General features: G+C 37.6%; 1 protein-coding gene across 1 annotated transcript; it reads right to left on the minus strand.

Moving 5' to 3' along the window:
* Window positions 1-8,132: 8,132 nt before the first annotated feature.
* LOC103471518 (nuclear factor 7, brain-like) lies at window positions 8,133-10,467 on the minus strand. Its single transcript, XM_008420566.1, has 2 exons — window positions 10,428-10,467; window positions 8,133-10,325 (listed from the first exon to the last, which is right to left on the minus strand). Exon 2 carries the CDS (start codon window positions 10,321-10,323, stop codon window positions 8,698-8,700), a length of 1,626 nt encoding a protein of 541 aa, XP_008418788.1. The 5' UTR covers window positions 10,324-10,325; window positions 10,428-10,467; the 3' UTR covers window positions 8,133-8,697.
* Window positions 10,468-13,147: the final 2,680 nt, after the last annotated feature.

Raw genomic sequence — 13,147 nt, forward strand, 5'->3', positions numbered from 1 at the left:
ATGAGTTTAACAATGTGACAGTTTGCACAAAACAGTAGTTTCTGTCAAAGTCGAAATGTCCAAATAACATTATGAATAGAAAAATGATCTACTGGATAAACTTTACTGGACAAAAAAAAAAAAAAAAGTAAATGGATGCATTTCCTTTTCAACAATATTAAGTTGCTGTATATATCAAACATGCTTTAAAAACTTTGACTTTGGGATTTAATGCTTTGAAATCAGGCCTCTGTCTCTGACACTGCCTTCAGCACATCATCACAACAATGTTTCTCCATTACAGGATAAAAAACCTTCACTCACCTTGGTTCATTGTTGCCTTTTATAAAGGCTATCACAGGTCTGTGTGTTCGGTCATTTATTTCATTGTGCTTAAAAAAGATGCTCTATTCTTTGTATGGCGAGTGTGTTTTCTGAGTAGAGCCATTGTTACTCTGAATACTAAGAGCTCAAAACACACATTATAAGTGGGGCAAATTTCTCCTGATAATATAGCTCATAATTCTGTTATTCAGCTCTGCGACCCTGACCTCTACAGATAAATAGTCTTCCGAACAGAATCTACTTTAACTCTGCTTATACAAGCGGCTCTCCTCTCTAATGTTATGTTTACCACTATGTGTGCAACCTGCCACAATCTGCCACCTCCCAAGAGCTGAAAAAGAAAGCAAGGTCATTCTTTTTAATCCTGAGACAAGGTTCAAGTCTTGAAAGATACAAGTCAACTTTCATATTTAATGTATTCAAGAGTAGTTTATTGTATGTTGAGCCAAACATGTTCCTAATATTAACTCTTCCACCCTATGTGGGTCAACTTGTTTTTCTTTTTTGTTCAGCTGGATTGCCCGATTTTTATGCTACAGGGGTGAAACTTGCTTGAAAGCTGCTTTTTATGTGCGAGAATAAGGAAAAACAAACTTCTCAACAAAGTAATGAAAAAGGTGAGAGATATTAGGATTTTAAAATACTAATTGAATCAAATAACTTCCAAAGAGAATGAGCAAAATTAGTGTTAGTTAACACAGATTAAACAAAAATTAGGAACAATTCTCCCCACCACTTCCACACATCCATTTTCTTGCACCCTTGTCCCTCAGTGGGGTCGGGAGGGTTGCTGGTGCCTATCTCCAGCTAACTTTCTGGGCGAGAGGCGGGGTACACCCTGGACAGGTTGCCAGTCTGTTGCAGGGCAACACAGGACACACAACCATGAACACACACACTCACACCTAGGGACAATTTAGACAAACCAATTAACCTAACAGTCGTGTTTTTGGACTGTGGGAGGAAACCGGAGTACCCGGAGAAAACCCACGCATGCACAGGGAGAACATGCAAACTCCATGCAGAAAGACCGGGGCCGGGAATCGAACCCAGAACCTTCTTGTGCAGCCCACTTCCACACAGTTCTCATAAAATACTTTCATTACATAAAAACAGTTTTAACAAATATGTTTAAAAAATATATAAATTCTTATCAATGTTACATACTGCAGCTTCAAGCAAAGATTTAATTACAGCTACAATATAAGCCTGCTGTGCCTCTGTTTACAAAGGACAGATTAATCATCTAAAAATGGGTGCAGTAATTAAAGGGAACACTTCCTTAAATAATTTGGATGGGAGAGGATCCAACATGCAAATCGAAGGTTTGGAAGAAGCTAATCATTTTCATAACTCAGAAAGCTTGACTGACTCAAAACAGTCCAAACACACATCAGGTTCTGAAGTTCACTAACTGGGGCTTGAGTAACTACATTTAATCTTATTTTTCATAGAATCAATATTATTTATGAAGAATCCCGTAAAACAACTACTGCTCAGAGTTGGAAGAATTAATGGCTCAGAGTAATGAGTCAGGAAGTTTGGCAAAAAAGAAGAAAAAACGAGCATTATTCTTATTCTACCCTGTTAATGATGACAAATATGATGTTCTAGCTTGGCAAAGTGTCTTTTACAACAGCAACAGACTCTTTTTTTCTAAGTTAAGCAGGACTCCTTCAGATGAGGAGAATGCCATTTTCTTTCAAATTTCCTGGTTTTCTGCTTTTAAGTACACGGCTCTGAATTACACCAAGGAGCCAACCTGGATAATTACCTTCCATTTTAAGGGGCTACATTGTCTAATGCCACACACAGTGAGAAAGTAACACTATGACCAAGAACATCAATTTAAGAAGAACTAGAGAGAGAAAAAAACGTCATCCCTCTGCTGTTTTTCTGAAATTCTGCGAAAATTAAGCATGACAAGATTTTTTTTAAATTATTACAGTATTGTCCGATAGATAGATGTATAGATAGATTACTAGGTTAAGGATGTTAAAACATGGTCTGTGTTGTGCAACAGGAAGTCCGATTTAGCTATTAACTAAAAAAAGTTGCTTATTAGGGAAATTATTCATAAAGCTAGTCATTTTGGTCAAAATGATCAATTTGGGGCACCACCTGATGTTCATGAAAATAATAGTCAAAGAATTATTCATCAGTCTCAGTTCTTGTTAATAAAATCCTGCCTGACCAGGCTTAGGTTTTAAAATAAAATATTAAGGCACTCCAGCCTTATATGTGTGGTTTATTCCACACATCAGTGGCGCAACTACACATTATTCAGGTGGATGCAAAAACATGGAGCGGGGCGCCCCCCCCCACCGACCGAGGGACGGAACGTCAGGGTGAAGGAGCGACGCTCACTCAGCCCCCCCCCCCCCGCATTAGTGTACGGGAAAACATCATCGGCGCGCCGCCCCCTCCAGACGGGGTTTTGGCGCCCCCTCTGGTGCTGCGCCCCTATGCGTTGCATACCCTGCATACCCACTTTTTGCGCCACTGCCACACATATATGGAATAAACCCAGATTTCTGCCCAATGCCCTGCAGTTTACAACAACAACAAGCACAATTCAGCATTACAGTTAAAATACTTGGATCAACAAACTCAATATGCTATAAATGCTTGACTAAGTACTAAGAAAAGGATAAAATGATCAAACGATACGCTCCTAAAAAACAACACCAGTAAAAATATAGAGAAAAGAAAAATAGCCAATAAATGACGCAGTGATTTCACAGTTCAGTTTGACTTGTCGAGTTTGAGAAACCAGGAGGAAACTGGAAATGAGGCCAATTGTTTTAACTAGCAACACCAGAAATACATGACAAATAAAAATGTGAAGTAACCCATAGAATGAGCTCTGACTAAATACATTCAGTTAATCAATGCCACATCGACAAACAGGAATATTGACATGAACTACATCAAAACTTGAAACAAGATCCTGCAGGACTACAGCTCATCACATGCTCTGCAGTTTCAGAACCGAATTTGTACATTTCACACTGTGCAAGCTCAGTCTTGTGGAGTCGTCACAGAATCCTCTGTCTTACATCACAGCAGAATATTTCAAATTAAACTAAAGGACAATCTTGTCGGAACATTTTCACAATATGGAAGAGACTTATTCTAAAAACAATTAGATTTTGTTTTAATTTACTGAATTTAACACATGATATCAAAGTGAAAATTTGCTCTAGACATATTTGTAATTTTATATTTAAAAAAAAAGTCAACAAACCTTCTTGCTTTGACGCTCAAACGTGAGCTCAGCTGCATCTGATTTCCACTAATGAGCTCAGAGATGTTTCTGGAACTTGACCGAAGTCCACCTGTGGTAAATCTGGTTGACTAACCATGAGTTGGAATGGATCACACTCATTCGTTTAATTCAAGGGTGCCCGAGTCCAGTCCTAAGAGGCTCCATCCTGTGGCCCTTCTCCAACACACCTGAATCAAATGAATGGGGGACTCTAGCCATCTGATTCAGGTGTGTTGGCGATGGGATGCAGGGTGGACCAGTCAGCAAATGCAGGCCATTTACAACTGAAATGTTAATTTGTTTCAGAAGTGAAATATATTAATTACAGACTGAAATTTTCAAAAACTTTATTTCTGTTAATTATGGTGATTTTCCACTTAAAACATGAAGGTTTAGATTCAAATATTGCATCAGTCCAACAAAAATACATTTTTCTACATAGATGCGAGTTTAATATAAAGTATGTTTAATACCTGCTTTGATATTGTTGCTTTCCAAAGATAACTTTAGTCTGGAAATAAGCCTCAATGGAACATGTATAATAATTTACTGAATAGACTTGTACACTGCTGACATAAGGTAAACCTTTGAAACTGGCTTCTGGGGTTTTTTGCGCAAATGTATGGAATAATATTTCAAATGTAGGAAAAGCAAAAGGTGCCTTTTAATAATAATTAAATAAATAATAAATTAAAAGTTTTTTTTTTCTTCCTTGCAATTATATGCATATATACAGTGTTTTTACAAAAGAGGAAAATCTCATACACTTTGCTGTTTTTGCTTTATGGACCTTTTTTTCTTTTTCTTCTGGTACAGTACAAATTACAGAGAATAAAACGTGTTCCTCTATAATCGGAGTTTTCCAGATTACAGGGAACATCTTGTAATCATCCGATTCAGGTGCAGCTTTCATTTTGTCACACACTGATAAGACAAAGAGGCACTTTGAGACGGATAACATCATATTCTTTCCAGCGTTTAGCCTTTTCTCTTTGTAGTTTAAATGCCATTAAATGTTGCCTTTTCATGGCTCACAGATTTTTTTTCTAAAAATACAAGCTTGTTGAATCAGATGCCATCTGTGGAAGCAAAATACTGAGGAAAAAACTGCAAAAAGTCACAGCAGTGTAATTTGCTAAATGGCTGGTGGTAAATCTTGAGCTGCAGTACAGTGACACTGCAGTTCTAGTTCTCAACTTGCAGAAAAGAAGTGAGCAGTGCCCAGTCCCCAACACACACACACGCACCCCAACACGCACACACACATGCACCTTTTAACATGTTGCTTGTTATTTATTGTCCTCAGGAGAAGTTTTCTGCAGCACCATCTATACTCTGGGGGGTTTTCGCCGAAACCACAAGCAGACAGCTGGAAATAAGTCTGTTTTGTGTATTATGGCTTATCAGGAGAAAAATGTGTGTGTGTAGGTGTGTGTGTATGGTCTGCTCAGATTAAAGCCTGTCAGAAAGCCTTAAGATCAAAGCTTTTGTGGAGCCCAAATCTTATCTGTCACTGGGAAAGCCACACAGTTTTGTCTCTTCCATCTCAGATAGAAAGCAAAGTCACTCAGCCATTGTTTTTCACTACATCAGTTTGTAAAGTTAAAAACACTGATTAGACTGTGAATGTGCCAATAATGCTGCAAGTGCACCGCTGACATGTTGACTCCTCTTCTTACCTTTGAGATAAGCTTCAATCAACATATTGATCATAGATTAATTTCAACTGGCTTTTAGGTTCCCTCTATTTTTTAAAAAACGTTTTGTTTATGGTAATATTACATGTTTTTACGCATCCATTTGGGTCTCAACTGCCTCCAAAATCAGCCCAAGTACCTAAAAGAAAACATCCGACCCTTTTTTGGCAAAAAGTTCCTTTTTATATATTGTTTATTTTCTTTTAACACCAAGGGCATCACTACTATGCTACTAAGCATCTGTCTCAAAAATAATAGAAAAATTGTTTATATAATCAAAGTTTGTGGTAAAATAGTTTTCTATGAGTACAGGTATGGTTTTAATTTTGTTTTTTAGTGTGATTCTAAAAACCAGATAGCTCATTTTATTTTCTCGTATGAGACCAAAGAGATGAATACACAGCTTTTCAGTTTTATACATATATATTGATTTATTAGAAACTTAATTCAGTTTTGTTTAGTTTGCCAATGTATTCTGTTTTATATGGAGATAAAACAATGCATATAAAAGAATTCAGAAAAATTCTAATTTAATCTCTCTAGTATTTTATTATTGACTTTTTTGTTCTTTTATTTTTTTCAAAATTAAATAGTTGTTAAATATTTCAGTCTCGTTTACTACTGCTGTTTTATTTTTGTCTATTTTCACTTGCCTACTAAACACACATTTGTTCTGGAAGCAATTGCTGTTGAAGAGCCTCTTTAATAAATAATATCATAGCTACAGAGGTCAAACATTACTTAACTCCAGTGTCTTGGAGAAATATATCAGCCCTGTGCTTTCACATTAGTTACAAGTTCCTGCACTGTATTTAGTGCATAAATGTGAGGCACTTGTTTAACACAGCTCCAGCCTGGAGGTTAAAATTAGCTCCAGTAACAAGTGAATTCACCAGAGAATTGTTCCATCAGGCTAATGACTATGGCCCAGTAATGGCAGATCAATGATTAGAGATGATTAGTTTTTTTTTTCCCTGGCTATGAATGGAGTTTGCCTGAGTTGTTGGTGCTTGCTAATTTGAAGTCATTCCCTGGAGGAGAACAGCTGCAGCTGGAGGATTTACTGGTGGAGAAGGCTGGATTCTGTCGGGCCTCGGGTCATCTTCAGCCTGAGTCAGGTCCTTTGGCTCGCCACGTCTCTCTGATGGAGCCCTGAATCATTAGCAGCTACGCGGATTCATTCTTGTTAAGGGATTCTAATGGATAGATTTGTCTCATTACATTTGGCATCTCATTAGATGCACATACTGTTGGACAAAAGGTACGCGCACCTGCAGAAACACATCTACACACACAATACACTGCTTCTCACCATGCCATTCATCAAGACAGTGTAATGACCCAGATCAATGCAGCCACAGTGGGTCCCTATGAATAAGCTTTGCACGGTAAGACTGAATGATAGTTAAACTTGTTTATGAAGCCCTGCATTATAAAGTAACACCAAGAGTTATTGTTTAATTAACACTGATAAATCTGTCACAAGAAGCACAGTGAAAAAGTCATTAGAAACATGTTGGCTGGATAAACTATTTGACACATCATTTCTCATTCCTAAAATTAGATATTCTTTGTATTTTATACTCTGTACCTGTCTATGAAGGGATCATTTATCTGTGTAAATATAGATGTTTCGAAAGTAAATTTTTAGACTCCAGGGAGAGATTCTGCAGCTCAGGTGAAACGGAGAATCTGTTGAAAACAAATAAATTGAGATGATTTTAACTAATCATAAATTTTTAAAATAGAAATTTAGAAATTACTAAATTTCACTGAAGTACATCATTTTTAAAAAAAATGTCATTATTGAGTATACAAACATGCAACTTCATATATGTTCATATTATGTTCTTTGATTTGGAACAACTTTTGAACATAGTTTGAAAGTGATCGTCTTATCGCCTTAATTTGAAGATCTACTAATCATGAAAACCACTTTCCATTACAGAAGTTGATTTCTCATTACTTTGTTCCACATACTGGAATTGTTCACCAAGACATTTTTTTAACCAGCATCACAAATTCCCTATTGCATTTTTTTAAAATAACATTTTGTGATCTGTGGTACCAAATTTCTTTTTCAGAGCAGCTTATTGTTACTCAAGTCAACTTTTTCTTCTCCACTTTTTTCTGAAATTAATTTAGTCTTAGATTTGGTAGAAGAGTCTTGTAGAGGTTCCCCTGACGCCTTCAGATGTTCTATTCAGTCCATTTCAAAAGTCTGCTGAGGTCCAGAACCTGCAGGAACCAGCGGGCTGGCTCCTCACCTCACCTGCAGTCGTCTTCTGCTTGACTGGAGATCGCCTGAAGACTCCACAGTTTCAATCACTAACCAGCCAGGCCTGGTGAACTACTGGGGCTTCAGTTATTTTTTCACCTGGCTGTTCGCCCAAGATCAGCATCGTCTGAGTGCTTGACCCTCCAGAGCTGGGCCACTTGCCCGGACTATTCCTGTACTGCAGGGGGGCATTTACTTGGATCTTAGAGCTTTAAAACTCTGCACCTTTCAAATGTTTTGTGAAAATAAAGTTTGTAGATAAAAGAGTCTTCAAATTTGTTATACATTGTTTTCCTCCACAGTTTGCAAAACTGCTTCGTGCAGTTATTGACTCTTCACCCTAGATATGAACAGAATCACATTAAATGACAAATAAGTGCTGTTTTTATCCTGCATGTTTTTGTCTGTGCTATCGTACGGACTGATGACTGCAGTTATAATTTAATGCTTTCTAACCTCTTTAAAAACTCCCAGAATGCTGATACTTTCAGCCTTTACACAAAACATGAAATACAACATTCATTAAAAGACATAGCTTAAAAACACATCGTTTGCTCACACGTCAGTGGTTTGTCATCCAGAAGTGCTCCCTTTAATTACTCAGTTTCGTCCTTTTGTTGTAGCTACCACATTCACAGTTGACACTTTTTAAAAACCTAATTTAAAAACTAAAACACTGAACTAAAGACCAACAAAAACAAAGTGAATGTTTGAACCCGATAAATATATTCCAGAAGATATTACTCATAAGCAAATCTGAACATGATAGAGGAATTTAATTAAATATTATTTTTCCTTGATTGTATTTGTGCCGTTGCTACCGTAAAACACTCATTGAACGGATATCAGTCACAACTCGCACAAGTGGTTAAAACTGCAACATACTAACAGTGCTTTGCTGAACATTACAGTTAAACATATAAACTATAAAACTTTACATTTTGACAGCAGAACAAGTTTATCTTACACAGATCCCATTTCTCTTTTTCAGTACATATCATGAAAATTAAACTCAGTTTGAGAAACTGACATCAAACCATACAAACTGCCACTGATGGGTTAGTGTGGTGAAAATTGGGTTATGCTATTGTAGTTTGTTACAATGCTTGTCCGTAAACTTCAACAGTCTCTCAGTGGTTGGTTGTTACAGGAGTGATGATCAAGGCAGCTGAATTTTGTCCTCCCTCATTGATGCAGGGACTGAAGAAAGGGAAGAGCTTTGTGGTGAAGCTGTTTCCCGTAAAGGAGAAGATGATTGCCCTTGCGTCCACATCGTAAAAGGAAACTTGTCCTTCCTCATAGTCTACAAAAACTCCAACCTTTTCAGGTATCTGCCTCACTGGCAGGTTTACAGCGGGGCCAGCATTGGCTGTGAGCCCATTTCCATTTCTATACCAGATGGTCCAGTATCCATTCTTCGGACTCAGTCTGATATCCCCCTTCCTGTTGATAGACTCACTCACCACTCCCAAATCCCACTGAGGTTTGCCTTTCACCTGAACCTCGTAGTAAAACTTTCCAGAGGAAAAACCTTCTTTTGCCAGAACATTGAGGACCTTTTGAAACCTCTCTGGTTTGTTGTCGACATTCCTTTTTTGGTATCCAGTGGCAACTTGCTTCCCATCAGCTGAAATATTCAATAAAGGGTGTGCTGTGTCAGGATCGAATGTCACATCTACAGCATACCGCTGCTTCTCTCTAAAGGTAGGATCGCACAGTGTATTTATTTTACTTTTGACCGATCTCTGCAGCTCCTCCATGGCGTCTTGTATTGCAAACTCGGCAGTGTTAAGTTTCAGATCGGACCAGTCCTTTACCTTGGGTGAAGATACTGTAAAAGAAAGGGCATTCTCGAGAAATGTGAAGTCATCATCTGTGAGAGAAATTTTATCAAGTTGTTCTTTTTTCTCTTTTATTTGCAAAATTTCTGCATCCAGCTCTGTAGTGAAATCTATCCCGTCTTTCTCAATCTGTTGCAGCTTTGTATTGATTACCTCAGTCAGCTCAATTTGGCTTCTCTGAATGTAATCCACAACAGCAGCCATCACATGGTTTTTGTATGACAGTGCTTGTTCTGCATTTTTCCTGACCCCGTCCAACCAGGATGGAATGTCAAGACTTATCTGCTGACGTGTCTCGATCAATTGATCAGTGCTTTCCTTGTCTTTCTCCAGCTTAGTTTTTCTTATCTTTGCCTCCTCTTCTAAAGTCACCACCGTGTGCGTTCTATGGTCTTTGACTTTGCAGGACAAACAGAGAAACATTTGATCTCCCCTGCAAAAGAACTCAAAAGGTTCGCCATGTGTCTTGCATAACCTGTTCTGGAGGTCATTGACTGGCTGGATTAGCTTGTGTCTCTGTAAGTTGGGTAATGTTTGATGAGGCTGCAGGTGTGTTTTGCAGAATGACATAAAACATACTAAACAAGACTTCACAGCAGCGGACTTGCACAGATTGCACAGCACTTTCCCAACCAGTGCTTCTTGAAGGGGTGAAGACGACTTCCTTCTCACTGCGTTTTTGAATCTTTCCGCCATATCAGCAATGAAAATATTCACCCGGAGCATTGGCTTTGAGTGATACGTCTCTTTGCACAGCGGGCATTCAAAGAGACGACTAACTGTTTCCCAGTGTTTTGTGATGCAATCTTGACAAAAAGTGTGTCCACAAGGAATTGACACAGGTTTCGTGAACACATCCAGGCAGATAGAGCAAGAAAAATTATCATCACTCATTAGACTTGTGGCAGAAGCCATTTCTAGAAGAAAGAGAGAGAGAATTAATTTTTATAACATAACATTTGTTTCCATCTAAGTTCACATATAAAACTCCACAATAAACTTGTGGAACAAAACATTACCTGATATATAAAGACTTTAGTGAAACTTGTAAGAGAAGCTTAAACTTGTCCCCGTCTCTCTTTTTCTTTCTGTTTCACTTTGGTCATGTGATCTGACTTCCTCATAGCTCTGAAAACAGTTAACCCTTAACAGGCAGACATAGCCAGCAGCTTTGTTCCCCCTCTATTTTTCATTTTCAGCTGAGCTTGGTCACAAAGGAAAAAAAAAATGTTGCAAATCTATATATCAAAGGCCTGCATCTCCAGTGATTTTTTATTTAGTTGTGCATAATTCATGTTCCTCTTTGACTGTTGCCAGTGTATTTCTGTCTGAAAATCTTTTCATGTACAGTTTGACCTGCCAGTGGATTCAAAGTTGTAAAACAGGAAAATGAAAAATTCACAACTTTTACATGACAAGTGGATTTTGGGAATCGACACACAAAGCTGTGCAGTCAACATCATCCTTTTGTTCCATAGAGAAACAAAGGCTTTTAATATTTCTATGTCTATGAGGAAAAAGGTTTGAACATTTAGCAGGGGACTATTTTTGTGTATTTCTGAATGGAAGGGATTTTGCTAATTCAATTAAAAATATTAATCTCCTTTACTGTTACAGATTTTATACACACAATGATATATTTAATTTTTTTCCACATTTCTGAGAACTATACATAAAACCAAAGAAAGAAATGTTATGGTCTAAGTCCAGGCTTCAAGAGCAATAATCCTGCATGATTACATGCAGCCCTTCTCCAGCTCACCTTGTAGGAAGTTCCTGAATACTCTTTGAACAGTATTGTGAACAATATTGTCTTGTTTAGAGATGTCAAAGTTAATATCCCTCTGAACTTTCCCTCATTTCCTGATATAGAAATCAAAATTGTCACTGTTTTTTGATAAGGTTTTATGTTATTGATCAGCACAAGTTAAGAATGTTTGTTGTAGTGCAAAGTAATGACTCACAGGAGCTGAATGTACAACACCCTTTGTAGATCTTTACTGGCAAAAACGTCCATTTCACAGATATGCACTGTGTTGTGTTGGTCTGTCATAAAATCCCAATAAAACACCTTGATTTATGTGGTTGTCAAGTAAGAAAATGTGAAAAAGTTCAAAGAGTATTGCACTTTGGCGAGGCACTGTAGGTGAAATGATGATAGAAAGCTTGTCAGTCAAAGAAAAAAGGATCACAACAGAAGCTCCATGCACAGGAAGTGTGATATTGTGAGACGTCAGGGCAGCTCTGTTCGGCTCCGACCAGGTGGGTCTATTCAGCAGAAAGTCTGGGGCAGGGTTTAAATCCCAGTCTGCTCCTACTCACCAGAGTGTCTCGGCTCTAATGAAATATTTAAAAGAAATTTGGGTGAGATAGGGATTCCACTGCCAAGCCCCCCAAATCCCAAAACCCACTCTTTCTCCTCCTCTTTATGAGCCAATGAAAGGCTCATCAAAAGATGAGAAGGAATCACTACCTCACACCTCCCATGTTTTCTCTTCTGACTCCCTCCGTCCCTCATCGACCACTGCTTTCTTGCTCCCTCCATCCCTGTTCAGCAGACTCTAACCTTGGATGCATGAATTAGAGATCTGAGCTGTTCTTAATACTTGAGGACATAGAGTACGCTGTATTACTGACGACTCTTGCTGGCTGTCTGCTCATGTTTAACCTGTACAAATCCAGTGTTAGCTTGGTTTGTGCAGCTGGTCCAAACATCTGGAACTGCTTAAACAGGATGCTGAAAAAACATCACTACAGGCTAAACTGTGTGCAAGCAGGATATTTAAATTAACAAAAGCCTATGGAAAGGTGAATGGCGTTTCTTTTTATATATCGATTAAAAAGATTCTACTGAGTTAATATCTCTATGATTTTCACTCATAGAAACCAGTGTGTTCCTAAACTGTTTGCTAAAGGATATTTTAAAATGAGTTCTAATATTTGTGCCTTTTATATTTATACTTCTACATTAAACCTACAAACAAACAAGATTGACCGACGATCAAATTTGGATAATATCCTTTCTTTGGGTTGGATTTGTTTCTTGCAATTTTATGTAGGTTTGAGACACTGATAATTATAATTACACTCATGGGAAATGCTAACTTTTGAGTCTGTCAGTGCAGCCAATAACTCTTGGAACAGGAAAATATAATGTCATGTTTGGAGAAAATCAAATACAGCAAAAAAAATACTTTTTTTTCCTTTACATTTGATATCACTATGTGTTATAAGATGACCATATTAGTTTTTTGAGCAGAGTTGCCACTCAGAAATCTGATTTCTTGAAGCTTTTTTGTGAATTTTTCCAAGTTTAACCTGGGATATTTCAACCCTCGGGCAACAATGGAACATTTTATTAAAGCGTCATTCAAACATGCAAAAGCCTCACTCATAAACTTTTTTTTTAATTTCTGCTTTCCTATTTTTAATTTTTCAGAGTTTACCTATAACTTCATGTCTGGTTCACACAGTAAGGTTTTAAAAGTGTTGATAAACGAAGCAGCATCTGGCTGCAGTTTAAAGATATTGGTGATTATAGTAGAGGAGAAGGCAGTTTGGTAACAGAGTTGGTTCTACTTTGGTTATTGTTCTGTTCAGTAGATTTGGTTGCTGTGTTTTGTTCAGTTGTGTCTGTATTAAATATTACAAGTTAGATTAAAATATTACACAAAAATAAGTGTGGTTGCTTTTGAACATAAATTAACAGAATTAGGCAAGTATAAGGCTTCTCTTGAAA

The sequence above is a fragment of the Poecilia reticulata genome, linkage group LG10 (assembly GCF_000633615.1).
Source record: "Poecilia reticulata strain Guanapo linkage group LG10, Guppy_female_1.0+MT, whole genome shotgun sequence".
NCBI classification, from domain to species: domain Eukaryota; kingdom Metazoa; phylum Chordata; class Actinopteri; order Cyprinodontiformes; family Poeciliidae; genus Poecilia; species Poecilia reticulata.

Coding starts and splice junctions, on each gene's coding strand:
- LOC103471518 (XM_008420566.1), bottom strand. CDS start 10,323: ATGGCTTCTGCCACAAGTCTAATGAGTGATGATAATTTTTCTTGCTCT.